Source organism: Kryptolebias marmoratus, linkage group LG13 (genome assembly GCF_001649575.2).
Source record: "Kryptolebias marmoratus isolate JLee-2015 linkage group LG13, ASM164957v2, whole genome shotgun sequence".
Taxonomy (NCBI): domain Eukaryota; kingdom Metazoa; phylum Chordata; class Actinopteri; order Cyprinodontiformes; family Rivulidae; genus Kryptolebias; species Kryptolebias marmoratus.
The window spans coordinates 25,821,044-25,838,155 of NC_051442.1; the positions used below are offsets into that span (position 1 = coordinate 25,821,044).

The 17,112-nt window shown below is 39.0% G+C and overlaps 1 protein-coding gene across 1 annotated transcript in view; it reads right to left on the reverse strand.

Annotated features, from left to right (window-relative positions):
* Positions 1–17,112, reverse strand: part of LOC108245953 (protein turtle homolog B) — a 202,803-nt gene that overhangs the window by 108,129 nt on the left and 77,562 nt on the right. The window contains exons 3-4 of the mRNA XM_017433219.2: positions 12,598–12,744; positions 5,092–5,243 (exon numbers count right to left, since the gene is read on the reverse strand). Of these exons, the coding sequence (XP_017288708.1) occupies positions 5,092–5,243; positions 12,598–12,744 (299 nt within the window). The remainder of the gene's footprint in view (positions 1–5,091; positions 5,244–12,597; positions 12,745–17,112) is intronic.

The following is a 17,112-nucleotide window of genomic DNA, read 5'->3' on the forward strand; positions in this document are numbered from 1 at the left end:
CCATACTCCCGGAGTACTCCCCACAGGATTCCCTGAGGGACACGGTCGAACGCCTTCTCCAAGTCCACAAAACACATGTAGACTGGTTGGGCGAACTCCCATGCACCCTCAAGGACCCTGCTGAGGGTATAGAGCTGGTCCAGTGTTCCAGGACGAAAACCACACTGCTCTTCCTGAATCCGAGGTCCGACTATCCGATGGACCCTCCTCTCCAGAACCCCTGAATAGACCTTACCAGGGAGGCTTAAGAGTGTGATCCCGCTGTGGTTGGAACACAACCTCCGGTCCCCCTTTTTGAATAAGGGGACCACCACCCCGGTCTGCCAGTCCAGGGGAACTGACCATGTAAGGGTATGGTAAGACCATGTAAACTTTTAAAAACCAATAAAAGAATCTTTAAATGAACTCTAAAATGTACAGGCAGCCAATGGAGAGAAGCCAGGATAGGGGTGATGTGCTCCCTCCTCCCGACTCCAGTTAAGAGCCGAGCAGTAGCTTTCTGGACTAAATGGAGATGCCTGAGGGAAGACTGGCTGACTCCAAAGTAAAGAGTGTTACAGTAATCACGCCGAGTTATAATGAAGGCATGAATTAATGTTTCAAAATCTTGTTTTAAAAGAATTGGTTATTTTTGCCAGCTGCCTAAGATGATAGAAACTTGAACTTGCCACTGCTCCAACCTGGGGATCTAATTTAAGATCACTGTCCATTTTAAAACCCAGATTAGAAACAGTTTGCTTCAAATAAGACGCCAAGGGACCCAAATCAACAGTTAACAATTACCACAATTAACTATAATAAAACCTGAAAAGAGCAGAGTGGTAGCTATAAGGTAAAAGTGGCAAAATGACAGCCAAAGGGAAAAGTATCAAAATGCTATCTAAAACTAGCAAAATTTTAGCTAAAAGTAGCAAGATGCTAGCCAAAGATATTGAAACTAGCTAAAAGTAACAAAACACAAGTAACAAAAAAGTTACAAAAACACAAGAAACCAAAAAATCATTGCACCCATCTCCTGAATGAGCTGGACATTTTTATACATAAATGGCTAAAACAGCATCAAGTATGCAGAGGTAGATTAAAAAAAAACAAAAACCTAGTTTTCTTGCAGGAAAACAGTGTGAATGCTGAATCAGCTTTGACACAATAAAGCAGATAATACTTTCACCAACAAATATAGTTTGCACTGTATTAACATTTAGGAACAAGAATAGACAGCAAACTTAAGTATCCCATCAATGTGAGGACACACAACTGAACAAATGTGCTGCTCAGGATGGAGGATTGAAGATTCAACAAAATATGTTGGCTTCCTTAGATAGATAATTTTAACATTTCATGTCAGACTTCATTGAAGTCAGCTTTTAGAGTAAATCTGAATAAATCATATTTTATCAGTTTTGTCTTCCCTCAGCAACTCATACTTCACTGTTCCTCTGCTGGCTTCTTATCAGCAAAATAAAACCAACATACATGCAGAGTTTCTTGGGGTTTTATACTTAAAAACCAGAAGAAAAAGAAAGGTGTTATATTTTGTTTAAAAAGCTTCAAAAACAGGGCAGACTTGATTAGTAGTGGAAGATTGTTCCTTTTGGTGCTACTACAACAAATCCACAATCTCCCTTACTGACCAAACTAGAATATGAAACATCTAAAAAGGAGTTGTTCAGAAGATCTAAGACATTTCGAGTTCAAATAAGGGCAGATAAGTCCAAAAGAATATTAAAGTCCCAGGCCAAGCAAAACTATAACAACAAAAAAACTGAATTAAAAAAAAATTAACAGGAAGCTAGTGAAGATATTCTAACACAGGGGCAATACCGGTTCTGTTCCTGGTACCAGTTAGGAGTCTGGTTGCAGAGTTCTGAACAAGAGTTTGCTGTTTCTCTCAGTGTCAGGAGCCAAAGGGGTGTCTGGCATGACACCCTTGAAGACTAGAGCTGAAGAGGCCTATTCCTGGACCCCCTCAGACAGGGGAAGTGGAGGCATCCAGAAACCAAGGCAGGGAAAATGGTGGGACAAAACTCAAATGAGGGCTCTTGTGCAGCGGCCTGAAGCCCAAGTAAAGGCTCAAGTTCAGTGGCAAGGATGATTTATGTAGTGCTGCAAAGCAACAGCTGGTTGTCTTAGGAGTGACACCAGAGACTGAGATGTGGAGTCTGTGTTATAGGTGGCATTAATCGTGTCAGCAGCAGTGGCAAGTCTGTTGATGTAACTCAGGATTTCCCAGCATTGGAGATGGACAGTGGGGCTAGAGAGGCTGTGGTCAGGACATGCGCCAAGGCTGGGATAAGACAGGCCTGAACAGAGTCTCCCTTTCTGGGAATGGTGGTTTTACAGCAAGGCGAGTTTCTCAAGGCACTTTCCTAAAACAGTTCCAGTCTGTCTTTATGCTGCCTTTAACCATTCACAAATCAGAGGTGAAGCTAGCTACATTCCTCGCAGATGTCAGCTTTCAGAAATGAAGCGAGCATTGTGGAAACAAAAGAGGTGTGGAGCATAACTCAGCTGCATTGACGTAGAGTGTAAAGCATTTAATGGGTGATAAACGTCTACATCATATTGTTTTCAAAACATGACAAATTAACTGGGTTTAATGCTTCTCTTTCTAGTTAACTATTTTTTTTAATTAAATGTAAAGTCATTCATTATCATTGATCTTTCCTCAGTAAGAAATCTGTTTGTTGTTGTTTAATCCTCCGACTGGGTGGTCACACAGACCATATGTCATCACATTATTAAGCTGCAAAGTCATCATACCCTTTCACATGTCGGCTCTTATACAAACGCCCTTAAGAAATGGATTGGCTTCAACCCCTCCTCCACCTCGGTCCATTCAGAAATCACATAGAGGCAGCCAAATTGCTGGCACAGCCCTACAGAACCTCACTGACCTTCACAAATAGAGGCTGGTGAAAAAGGCCAGACTGATCCTGATCACCCACTCCCTCTCGAGTTCACGTTGCTTCCATCCAAACGCAGATATCTGTTGCTTAAGTGCAGGACTAATAGGCTGCAGCAATTAAGCTTCTTAATGAGACATTTTAGTATCAAGATTTTGGTATTTTGTCTTGTCATGTATGAATGATTTTTATGTTGCTGTGTTTTTGTTTGTTTTTGTGACTGCTGGCTGTGAAACAAATAGCTTCTAGGGGATAATAAAGGTTCTTAAACTATTGAACAGGGGCAGTGTTATGCCCAAGGACACTTCGGCAGTTAACATTACTGAATAGACTCAGTAATGTTAACTTAGTCTAAGAAGAAAACAACAACAATAATAATAATTATCCTCTGACAAATGTTTACATAAATATTTTTGGTGTCAAATGTAATCTTTTTGCTCTCTTGTGTCATCACACAGTAGTCTTCAGGTGGCATCGCTGATCCACTAAACAAACAAAGTGAGAACATCCCAGCAGAATTTTTCAGCTGTTCCTCAGAGTGTAAAGGTCAAAACTGATTTTAAACACTGACAGACAAAAAAGGAGACTGAAAGAATAAATTATGTATAAAAACTTACAATAATAGTGTTATTCTGCTAAGGAAAAGGACAGTGTTGAGTTAAACATTTTTAGATTTTGAGTTTTTGAAATAACTACCAGTGAATGCTAAATTGACTTTTTATAACTGAGCTATTCATTTCTTTCTTACCATTATTATTATTATTATTATTAGTAGTAGTAGTATTCACACTGTTTATACTATTTATTTCAGTGTTTAATCAAAAATATCATGCTATATCCTATGAAGAAAGCATATTTTGTTCAGTAATAGCAACTCGCTATCCATAATTTTTTTTTATGTGATTTACTTTTCTGAAAAAACAAGGCCAGATAAACATAATCAAATATGTGTTTCATACAAGATGTCTTTTGTACTGCACATGCAAACCTTAAATCTTAATAAAGGTTTAATCTAAGTGTAAATATTGATTTAAAAAATATAGGAAAACTTTAAACTACATGTACCTTTACATTTTATATTTTAGTCAACTAAAATTGTACTTAAGCAAAAATCACTAATGATAACTAAAATACAGTTAAAACTAAAATACATTTAAGTCAATGACTAATGCTAAATTGACGGCCTAACATTCATTTAAGAAATGTAAATCACCCGCCACCCTTCATGTCAGATTGTTATATTAAGATCATCCTACGTTAAAAAATATTAAGTTATAACTGTTTTGGTCAAACCTTGTAGATGACATTATGCAGTCTTATGCGATACTGTAAGGTCTTGCACATTGTATTTGTGCTTGAGTATGTGTTAGGGATGACTCTCATTTTCTAACACACCAAATTTAGCTGTTGAAGGAACAGTCTGAACAATTTGGTGTAAACATCAGTCAGTTCTCATTAATATCTGTATAATAATGGAACTGAAGAAATTACACAGTGTTTTATAGTCAACCCAGAATAAACAAGAGATTACATTTTCTGTGAAAATGCAGTTTGAATGCTGAGTGCTGAAATTAGATTAAAATACTGAATTGTTAAAACTAAAACAAGGAAAACATGAGTTAAAAGCTATAAGAAAAGATTAGTTACAAAACGAAAAGTAGTAACAGCTAAAAGACAAAAGCAGCAACAGACTGTCTAAAAGCTTAAAGTATAAAAAATAAAAAGCAAAAAACATAAAAGGCTGGCAAAAGCTAAAAAACATCCAAAATGGTAGTTAAAAGCTAAATGTAGCAGAGCAGTACCTAAAAGTATCAAAAGGCAAGCTAAAAGCATAATATAGCAAAAGGGTTGGTATAGTAGCAGACCACAAGCTTAAAACTAAAATTAACATCAGACAGAAATAGACAAAGTGCTGAAGCAGATTTAAGAGAAAAAGTTTATAATGGAATTGAAGAGATGTCATTGGATTTTTATGGGTAATTTTATTTTAAATAAAGTTAAATATCTGAAAACTACAAAAGATACAAAAAGTTGTAGTTAGACTGAAAAACAAACAAACAAACAAAAAACGTACAGAAAAATAAAAAAAAGAAAACAGGAAAATAGTGTAAATGGTGAATTGGAATTCACTGTACCAGAATGCTGCTGTTGGTCTGAAAAAGGAAAACAGAATGATAAACATATCTACCTTGTACTTGGCACTGCTGGTCAGAAGGCTGCCTTCCCGCAGCCAGCTGACAGAGGGTTTGGGGTTGCCGAATGCCATGCAGGTCAAAGTGATGCTCTCCCCTTCTTTGGCCTCGACATATTGAGGTGGTGTGTCTGTGAATGTTGGGGGGGCTGAAGAGTCAAGGCGGAATGAAAAGAATAAACAGGAAAAAAAAAAATCAATTTTGAGATTGTATGAAAAAAGAACAAAACAAAAACAAAAAAGTTTTCTGTAGTCTTGATATTTTGGCTTTATTTGAAATAAATCACCAACACATTCAGCACCAATGAAACACATTGAACTATCCAATGATGAGAACTCTTAGTACAAAAATGTGAAAATTTTACTTCTGCTTACACCTAATATATTCTGCAAATGTGTTTGATGTTTGCAACGCAACTGTAGCATTATCTCTTACTCAAATTGTGCAGAGATATTTATCTAAAGCCAACTTACAGTCTCCAATTCACCTGTTTTTCTTAGTTGTTGTTGTTGTTTATACTGGGTGAGCAAACAAGGGGGACTGCAAAAAACAGGTTCTGCCTGTATTTTAAACCAGAAAATACCTGACTTTTTTCTAATTGCTCACCATGGCCCTAACACCTACTCATATCTATCCACTTTACTGATGACATGGGTGTTGGTTCTCTTTCTTGAATTAGAGAATACTAGTCATATAGCTATCCAAATGTAATCAAATGTCCTTTTGAAAAGGACTACAAAAACCACTAAAACAGGAGGATTTGCCTTACACTTACAAAGATAAATAAATAAACAGAAGCATGTGGCTAGGGTAATGAATTTGGCCATGTTGAGGGACATGAGTGCTAACAGCTGTATCATCCTGCTGCCAGGCCTCCTAATTACTTTATCAGTCAGAGACAGTTACCAAATGAACACTTGCTTTGCTGTAGAAATTCAACTAAGTGCAATATTTTGACTTGTTCTTTAATTAGCTGACTTTTTATTGTTTTTTATCATTTTGTTGTCATAGTTTGGTATTTTCAGTTTGTTGTTTTGATTATTGTCTTGTTTCGGTTTGAGTTATTGTTTCAGTTTAGTTTTTCCTGTTCATGTTTGTTGTCATCATTCACCTGTCCTCTGCTCAGTAGTTTTCTGGTTTCCTGTCACACCTATCTCCAGCTGTCTTCACTCCTAATCACACACCTGTTCCCACTTCTCCTCATCACCCTCTGCTTTAAAACTTGGTCTTCCTCTCCACCTCCATGCCGATTCATTGTTGTTTGTTCGCGTTTGGTTCCAGTCGGGTCCCTCTTTGTTTTTGCCTTGCCTTGTCCCGCCCTTGTTATTATCTGGATTTTTGTTATAGTTAGTTTTGCTGCCACGTCAGCTTTTTGTTTTCTTCTTTTGTTATATAAATAAATCAGTTTTTGTTTCTGAAGATGAGTCTGCGGATTGGGTTTGCCACGCTGACACCTCATTCTGACATTTGTTTGCTGTACAATGTACTGCTACCTAAAGTCAAAGTACACCATTGCCAATCAAGCCCCACATTTTAGTTGACTTTTTTGTATGGGTTTTCCAAAACTGTTGAATGAGAAGGTAATCAAAAAATCTAATGGAAATGGAAGAATAATTGGCAAATAGGAATACAAGTGCTTCAGGTTTTTAAATTGGCACCTTTTAATAAGCAATATTGCACGTTATTATTGATGGTGTTTTTTCTTCTCTGACGTCCTGAGGTATACTGCTGTTTTAGGTCAAAACGTTAAGTGCGATCTCATACGATACCGAAATATGTCCCACTCAGAATATGTGTTAGAACCACATCAAATTTTAGCTGAATGTCTGTAAAATTGACTAAGTTATAGCAATTTATGTGTGTTTCAGGGTGGCCTGTGCTGGCCATGATGAATTGAATTAATTCCAAATTCTTTCCCAATGACACAAAGGTTGAGATATACGGAGCGGGAGTTTGAACCGGCAACCCTCAGGTTACAAGACAAACCCCTACCTAAGCCACTGCCACCCTTGTACTGTAAATCAGATCTACATGACAGCCCCACAACAGTCAAAGCCTACTTCACATAGTATTACTTTTCACAAGTAAGTCTGAACAATAATTTTGGTTATTTGACCATTTATAATATTATGTCATCATAGCTAACATTATTTGGTAATCAACAAAATGCTAACATGAGGAACTGGTACACTCTCTCTTTAGCTCTGTTTGTTTTTTCTTCACATTTTGAAGGTTTCCCAGTAACACAGATTTAAGGAGGCAATGAGAAGCTGCAGTAAGAAGGGAGGGTTTTGTTGCTACAGTTGTCTCAGCTCTGTAGTGAAGATTTCAAACCAGAGGACTTTAACAGTACCGGCTTAGAGATGCTGTGACCCCACCTGTCTTCAACTTCCCATCTCTGTCAGATGTGGTGGAGAAGGAGGTGAACCCAGTGTGTAGACTCATCTTCACAAAATAAAATTATTTATTTTAAAATAAAAGAAACAAAAACAAAATGTTGACGAGGCAGCACAAATGAAACTAAATCCAAAGACTGAACAGACATGCACAGGAGACCGAGGGTAATTAGGTGAAGTGGGCACAGGTGAGTGATAACTAATAAGTAGCAGGTGGGGATGGGCGTGGCAAGAAAACAAGTCACTGACTGAGGAGAAGTGACCGGAGTACAAAGACAAGCAACAAAAACTGAGCAAAAACAAGACTAAGTGCAAAGACAAAACACAAGAAACAACAAACCCAAACCTAAACATGAAAAACAACAATAACCCCCAAATCCTGATAATTTCATCTCCAAAGCGGAGGTGTTTTGTTTTTTTACTGTACATGCTAACGGAAATGTCTGTGATTCATATGTAAAACAAAAGTTAATATTGCACTTTGCTAAACATGTTTATCTGTTAGTTTTTTTCTGTATGTTTAGGAATTAGTGATGAATTCTGTATTACAATACACTGTTAGAGAGGATACTAACACCTTTTCAAGTTGTTTTTAAGTATTATGCATCTTAAATTTTAGCCTGTAGCAACAAGGAACACAAAAACCTGAAGGAAAGCTGCAGAGAGCTTCCAGTGGACCTTTCTCTCCCTGAAAGTAAACCTCAGCTCTCCAGCTCCAGTTAAAGCAGGGCAGTGTAAGACATTGAAATGACCTGGAGTTTTTAAAGATTACTGTTTTAGGCCTTAAGAAAACAAACAAACTGTGTGTGTGTGCATGTGTGTGTGTTTGTGAGGAGAGAGAGAGAGAGAGAGAGAGAGAGAGAGAGAGAGAGAGAGAGAGAGAGAGAGAGAAATAAATTTAAATCAACAACTAAACTTGTTTCTTTGTTAAAATATAAAATGTTATGATTTATTAATATGCCATGTCATATCTCTGTCTTTGTTCAGCATGATAGCTTATATTTCTAATGTGTGAAAGCGTCCTGTATCATAACTACATCTCTGCTGTTTATAAGAAACCAAATCGTGTGAAAATTGGGTAAAAATTTGGGGAGTTATGAATATTTTAGTTGGGCATACAGCTTCCTTAGTACAAATAAATGCACTGGGGTGTGTGTGAGAGACCCATCCAAGATGGCGACCATGCTGAGACGTCAGCTCCAATAGACAGAGCCAGTCAATGACATTATATATTTGTATATAAGTCATTGGCGCCAGTCTTCGAGGTGTCTACGTAAGTAATTTCTGTGGCCAAGATGACAAACCAAGAAGCAACAGAACAAAGTCAGGTAATGTTACACAATTTATTTATATGTGTGTGTGTGCGCGCTTCATCTTATTTATATGCATTAATTTTACAATTTAGGATAAAGCTTTTCTTTATATTTAGCTTGTTTTTAGGCACCTGGTTCACAGAGGTGGCCGGGCCTTTTCAGTTGTAGTTTCTAAAGAACCTGCTGCTCCTTCATATCAGACAGGCTTCAACTCTTTTGAGATCTCATCTTAAAACACATTTACACTGACTGGCTTCTGATACAGCATGAGAGTTGACATTTTTACATAATGTTAATGGTTTTATTTTATGTCATATATTTTTTTGTTTAAAAAATGTTTATGATCTAAACATTAAACAGTCAGGTTAGTTGTTTCCTCTCAGCTGCAGCTCTTCACATCTAATCTTCTCTCAGACTACTCTGCCTCAATCACTCAGTGTCATCAAGAGTCCCCACTATCATCTGAAGCTCTTGGCTGTATCTTATCTGGTCCTTGGCCTGTGGGACCCTGGAAGCAGCTGATGGGTACTGGCAGTCCAAGCGGAATGAGGCTTCGGATGGTCGCTGAGGCAAAATCTCGGGCATGGGAGGAGGTTGGAGAGGCCATGAAGAACAACTTACCCATGACTATGAGGCAGTTCTGGTCCACCATTCTGTTTCCCAGGGGGGTGGGGTGCACCACAAACACTGTTTATGGTGGGGATGGTGTGCTGCTGACCTTGACATGGGACGTCATGGGTCGGTGGGCAGAAAATTTCGAAGACCTCCTCAATCCCACCAGCACATCTTTTAGTGAGGAAGCAGAGCCCGGAGACCTTGGGTTGGGCCCTCCAATTTCTGTTGCTGAGGTCAATGAGGTGGTTAAAAAGCTCCTGTGGGGGGGTACTCCGGGAGTATGGGGGTACCGGGCACTTTGATACGAGCTGTTTGGTCCCTATATGACCGGTGTCAGAGCTTGGTCTGCATTGCCGGCAGTAAGTCAGACTTGTTTCCAGTGAGAGTTGGACTCAGCCAAGGTTGCCTTTTGTCACAGATTCTGTTCATAACGTTTATGGACAGAATTTCTAGGTGCAACCAAGGTGTCGAGGGGAGCCATTTTGGTTACCTTAGGAATGTGTCTCTGCTTTTTGCAGATGATGTTGGCTATTGGCTTCATCGGGCCTCGATCTACAGCTGTCGCTGGATCGGTTCACAGCCGAGTGTGAAACGGCCGGGATGAGGATCAGTGCCTCCAAATCCAAGAACGAGATTGTGAATACAAGCGGCTGAAATGAGTTTTCTCCGCAGGGTGTCTGGGCTCTCCCTTAGAGATAGGGTGAGAAGCTCGGTCATCCGGGAGGGACTCAGAGTAGAGCCGCTGCTTCTCCACGTTAAGAGGAGCCAGTTGAGGTGGCTCGGGCATCTGGTGAGGATGCCTCCTGGACGCCTCCCTGGTGAGGTGTTCCGGGCACGTCCCACCGGGAGGAGGCCCAGGGGAAGACCTAGGACACACTGGAGGGACTATGTTTCTAGGCTGGCCTGGGAACGCCTTGGGATTCCCCCAGAGGAGCTGGCCCAAGTGGCTGGGGAGAGGGAAGTCTGGGTCTCCCTGCTTAGGCATCTGCCCCCGCGACCCGACCCCGGATAAGAGGAAGAGGATGGATGGATGGATGGATGGATGGATAGATGGATGGATGGATGGATGGATGGATGGAGGGGAAAATGGAGCTGGAGATTGATAGGCGTATTGGTGATGCAAGCGCTGTTCCAATCTGTTGTGGTGAATACAGAGCTGAGTCATAAGGCGAAGCTCTTTATTTACCATTCCAACCCTCATCTATGGTCACAAGCTTTGGGACAGTGGGTATATTTGTAGAAGGATGTTACAGATGCAGCTGCCAGTATAAGGATAAAGAGGATAGCCAAAAAGGAAATATATAGATAAAGTTAGAGGCAACATGGAGGATTTTGGAGTGAGGACAGCGACTGCAGAAGACGGAGTTAGATTTAGAAGGATGACTTGACTTGAGAATGACAGCTGAAATAATAATAAGAAGTAGAAGAAGCAGACTCTCCGTTTTTGTATTTGCAATTATTGCATCTGCATTTATCTATGTTTTTCTTCCCACTACACCTTGACCAATCATTCTGTTTTGGCTGTGTCTATTTCCTGTCATTTCAAACCCCAGCTAGTCTAGGCAGATGGCTGCTCAGCCTCAGCCTGGTTCTGCTGGAGGTTTCCTTCTGTAAAAAGGGATTCCTTCCTTTCAACTGTTACCTACATGCTGTTTAAGATGGGAGATTGCAATGAGGTTAAGAGTCAGCTCAATGACCTGGCTTCCTTAGATAGATAACTTTAACTTAATGGAATTTTATGATGTATGTAAATGGTTTTGTACAGTACCCTGAGATGAATTTTGTTGTGAATTGGAGCTATTTAAATACACTGACTTGAACTGTCAATTTCACTGAAAGTTCGCTTTAAAAAAGGCAATGTTAACAAGCATAACACATTGTTAATGTCTGCTGCAGGCCTTTGTGAATTTTTATCCCAACTTTCTTTTGGTCCTGCCCACTTTCCATCAAAATGAGACTGGTTTATTTGTGTGTCAGTTCCTAAACAAACTCCTTCTGCAGAGCCTTTGATGCAGCTGTGCCTTCTGACTTGACTCTGAAGTCCTAACCAATGAGAAAGCTCCTTTAAACATGTTTTTCTCTGAAAATCTGATTGGATGGTTATATTTTCAAAAATTAAAAACTGTTTCTTGCTTATTTACAAAGTAGTTTACAGAAAATAAGAGAAATTAGCAGGGAAAAAGTACATTAAAAATATATATCTATATTATATAAAATAAATATTTTAATATGTGCTGATTCGCTGGAACTCTAAATTGTCCCCAGGTGTGAGTGGGCGCATGAATGGCTGTCTGTCCTGTTTGTCTCTATTGGCCTTTTACCATGCGCTTGTCTCAGCCCTACTAAAGTCGGCTACACGCAGGCTCAGAGTCTTTTCATTGGTTGGTCCCACCCACTTCCGGCTCACTTTTTAGTATCGAATCAGCTGAGTTTCCACGTGAGCCAAGTCAAGTGTTTGTGACTTTGTGGCTTTTTTTCTGATTTTAGATTCTTACAAAGTTATGCTGGAGTTTGGGCAGTAGCTGCATTAGAACTTTTCGAGATTTCTTCACAACTATTTTAGTTTAAACTTACAGCTTTTAGATTCTGATCATCTTTCTTGTCAACCAACCAGCTACAACAGCTCATTATGGTCTGTAAGCACTCCTTCAAACTGCACTCATTTACATATTGACATTGAAGCAGGTATTTTAGAAATTCAAATTACAAAGTAATTCTATAGTTTCATTTCCTCTCATAATCTAAGAAAATACCATTAAATACAATATTTAATTTTTCAATCTTTTACCACCTAAATGTTTCATTGCAAAAAATAAATGAATAAATAAAAATAAAAGTTTTGTTTAATAAAATATTACAGCTGAATGAAAAACCTTTCACAAGTATTGGTTCCATATTATTTGCCAGAGGTATCTTTCCCAAAATCCATTAAAGTTTCCAATAATATGTTGTTTTTCTTTAAACAAAAGCCTTACAAACCAGTTTAACCATCCTGTGCTTCAGGTCAAATTGACCTGCCTCTCTTTGTCTCTCTCTTTTTTGAGGGCTTCAAGAGGGTTAACAATTTATTTAACAGTCCTCGTGTGACCCATACAAGTATTAGTGTCTGCAGTGTTACTGTTTCCCAAATTTTTGAACTAAACAGCTTGAATAATGCATAATGGCTGATGATCCTTACCGTTGACAGTTAGATGCACCCAGCTGCCATTGTAGAAGGTGTCATACTGCTGCTGCAGCATTAGCACTTTACACTCGTACCACCCATGGTCATCTGAACGCACATTCTCTATCCGTAAGGACGACTTTCCGTACAGGCTGGCTCGGCCTGGATGAGAGACATGGACATCAGATATTAAAAGCATGTGACACACAGATGTGAGAGGTTAGTATTTAAAAATTAAAAAAAATGAACAGTTTGTAAATAAAGAAAAGATAAAAACATCCATGTGAAATGTTCAGATATAAATGTGCAGAAAGCACAAGGACATTGTGCTGTGTGAATCATTTTTCACATGTTATAAATGGATTTTGATAACGTTAATCTTTGCTGCCACTTTAGGACAGTCAACAGAGTAGTTGCTGCTCAGTGCTGTTTGTCTTAGTACAGTTATAGTAGATTCCTTTAGTAGAAACATGTTGCAGTAAATATATGGGTTTTCACATCTTTTCTCACTGAACCATAAATAATGTATGTAAGTAATTAGACGCGACTGTCTTTAGTAATGACTTTGAAACATTTGATTTGTGTATAGATTGACAATGACAAACACAGTGCTAACTGTGTTAGTTTTTCTATGATGTTTTCAATGTTAAGTTAGCATCTATGCTAATTGTTGGTCAGCTGCCTGTAAATAATAGTTTTCTGACATACTATGTTATTGTGAACTTTTTATGAACTTTTGTGAACTTTTTTATATGTCATGAAAACATATAAATCAATGTTTATTTATGTAAGATAAGCCTTAGTCCTATAATGGACAAGATAACTGAAATGCATCAATAATTGTTTTGTAATTATAATAATGAATTCTAATCAAATTAAATCATGATGTGCCTAATTAACACACTAGACTCCCATACTAACACAAATGTTAATGTGTAAGGTTAAAAGTGTGAGGTTAAAACTTAACATACAAAACAACAGCAAAGCTGCAAATGCTGGTAGATAGATGTTAAAATCACTTTTCATGCAAGCTTGGCTGAGATGTTTTATTCTCAGTGTATGTGGCACTCTGCTTTAAAGATGCACTTAATCAAGGGCAGGTCATCACTGCCTTTAAGAGAAGGGAAGTGGCCAACCTGGCGACACAAGAGCCCTCACAATGATTTACCATCCATCAGAACAAACATTGAATTTGATCATTGAGCTGGATTTTCTTTTACAATTCAAGAGCTGGAAGATGGGTTATGGTGTTGCCCCAGGCAATCTGGCAAGTAGATCTTAACTGATGGTGAATGGCAATAAAAGTTAAAGAGCTTTCAGAAGCTCACAGTGAAAAATAAACTACACTGAAAAAAGTAAACCATACTGTCTTTAATGTAATGTTTTCTTCGTATTCCATTAGTTACAAATTATTAGTTTGCTCTTTTAAACTAAGTTGTCTAATTTATGCTTATGTGTCATGAATGTTGGTGTTGTTGGGGTTTTTTGTTGGTCTTGTTTGGTTTGGTTGTCTTTTGGGTCTTTGTGTTTGTCTTGTCACCATTCACCTCCCCAGTAGTTTTCCATTCATGCCGGCCATGCCTACCTCACCTGCTCCTCGTCTACTCCACAGCTACAACCAATCTTCATCTCTCCCTCAGCCTTTAAAACCGGTCTCTTTCTCTCCATACTCCACTGGGTCTTTCCACTCTGTTTCGTTCCATGTTGCCACGTGTGTTGTTGCCTTGCCTTGCGTTTGTGGACTTTGTTTTTGTTAGTTTTGCTGCCACGCCAGCCTTTTGTTTTGTTATATTTTACTTTAATAAATTAGTTAAATTTTTTCACAATGAGTCTGCGTTCTGGGTTCGCCTCTGTTTCCCCCCTTCTTGACAGAAGGTGTTAATTAAATTTTTTACATTACTATAATGGTAATGACAGCTGGGCACCAAAGTTAAATTTTTCATTTTGATGAAAGTACTTTTATTAGGTTGAGTATGATTTGCTCATGCACAGTCTGTTCTGGTGGTATATTACTTCCATCTCAAACCACAGCTTCCAATTAGGCATGACGTTGAACAGGATCGAAGAGAGCTTCTGCAGAAAGGTAAATTTTAAACTCTCATAATACATTAAATCTGAACTGAAACAGCATTACCCAGTCTGAAGTTTAAATGGGCTAAGTTTTTATAAGAAATTAGTTTCAGTTTGTGAGCGGGGAAACCTTGTGCTATGAATTGCTAAAATCAGCTTTGCTAGGAATAGTAAACCACTCGGCTAACAAAAGTCATGCACAATTTATAGCTTGTTAGGATTACTTTTTGAGCGCGACAATGGTCTTAAACAAGCAACTGACCCAAAGACAACTTACATAGCAACAACATTAATCGCGAAATGTCATACTGCATAAGCACAACTAGTCACTAGCCACAACACACAATAGGCGCTAGCAATATAACACTTCATGCAGAGCACACTCACATTAAACGCCAAAGGAGAAAGGAAAGAAAAAGTCAAGCAAACCAAGGTGTTAGTTGAACCAAAGTGCTTCTGGTGACTCTCTCCGTCTTCCAAAGGATAAAAAGTATCATCTGACCACTAACTTCATGACCATTATTGAAATATAGATGGTCACAGAATATGATGGCGCTTATCATATTGTGACCACACTGTAACTTATAGTAAAATACCAAATATAACTACTCAAACGTTTTATAACAGTTCTTAATTAATTAAAAAAAAATGGTTTGCTCAAGTATTTAGTCTTTTACTCTAAGCTACAGTATGTCACAATATATGACAAGAGCTGTCATATTCTGTGAAAGTCTATATTTTATTAATAGTCATAATTTTAGTGGTCAAATGTTAGTTTAGTGGTCACATGGTGGAAAATGTTTGAGAACTACTTAACAGCTATTTATGCTACTGCAAATTCCTGGTCTGATGCTAGATGCCGTGCTCTGCTAATTCATGCACTTGGCTTCGAGGGACCAGATTTGTTTTACACTTTGCCCAACACCGGCACTTCATATGATGAGGCGATGACGTAGTTGGAACTACAATTTGCACCGAAGGTGAATGTTGTTGTTGCAAGACATCAATTCTGACAGAGAACACAGCGGGCTGATGAAACTGTGCCACAATACTTCTGGAACCATGGAAAACAAGATGCTACGGGATCAGCTTAATGAGAGAGCTTATGCACCGGAGGTGAGAGACAGACTTTTATTAGAATCTTCATTTACATTGGACACTGCTATTACACTAGTGAGTCAAGTGGAACATGCTCTTCAGTCGTCCAAACTCCTCAGTGGAGCTACTGATGTTCACGCGGTTGCCCAGTGCAAGGACGGAAACCGGCGGGCTGCTGCGTCTAAAAATAGCCACAGGCCGCGCCGCCGACAACGCAAGCCTGTTATCACTGTGGATCGACAAATCACCTGGCTAATGCACGAGACTGCCCTGCAATCAGCGTATAAGTAAATGTATTGTACTCAGGGATGGAAATTAGCACCCGTCACTGGCCAAATGCGGGTAAATATTTGAAGTGGCGTGTGAATTTGATCAACACACACGCCACTGTGGCGGGTTGGCAATTTGAACAGAAAAGGTGTTATTTGTCCTCTTGACATATAGGGGGCAGCAATGAGCTCGAGTTGCTGCTAAATGCAAGAAGGAGAAAAGTTTAGCAGACACTCTTTACCAGTTGGTGGCGGTATTGATTCCTTCAGTTGTTTACCAACCACCAATAAAAATCAAGAAGAAGAAGAAGTAGCATTAGCAATGTGGCGGAACATTTCGGGGATTAAGCGGGTGGCAGACAACAAATGTTTTTCAAGAGTAGTCGAGAGAAGAACCGAAAGTTAAACAACGTTTTTTTTTTAACTAAATCAATGACGTCATGACGTCGGTCAGTGTGTGTTCGCGCCTACGGCCGGTGTTCTGACGATCTGTGCTTCCTCGTCAGATTTTCCTACCGTAGCACGGCTAACCAGCTATGTCTAACGGTCGGTGCTACCCGTCAAAAACTGGTACCATCATGTTTACAAACCGAAAACTACAGTGGTTCGTGTTAATGTTAAATATCATCGGATACTGAAGTGGGAGCTTAGGAGTTATGCTTAGCATAGCATTGGACCAATTTATATCCACGACAAAAACCTTTCTAAAACCACTAAAATCACTTCCTTCATCAGAATATCCTACCTGTTAAATATAAGCGGGTAGCACAAATAGATCTATGCATTAAAAGCAGCAAGTGTCTGAAAAACATCACAACTTACATACAAAAGCACAAAAAAACACTTCAAAAACACTCCACAGAAATAAATTTCACTTGTCTGAATTTTTTTATGTTCAGATATGCATCTTTTAATGGTTTAAAATAAAATAAGAAAAATCTAGTTATTTCCATGCAGTGTCCAGAAAGAGGTGTTGTTCAGCTTGTAGGGCAGCACAACTGCACATCTGCATTTTTTCGAGGTCGGCCCGGCTTCTTTGGTCCCTGCTTCAGAGTAGGGCCAGCCGGGCCGGCCCTGGTTCGTGGGTGGCGCA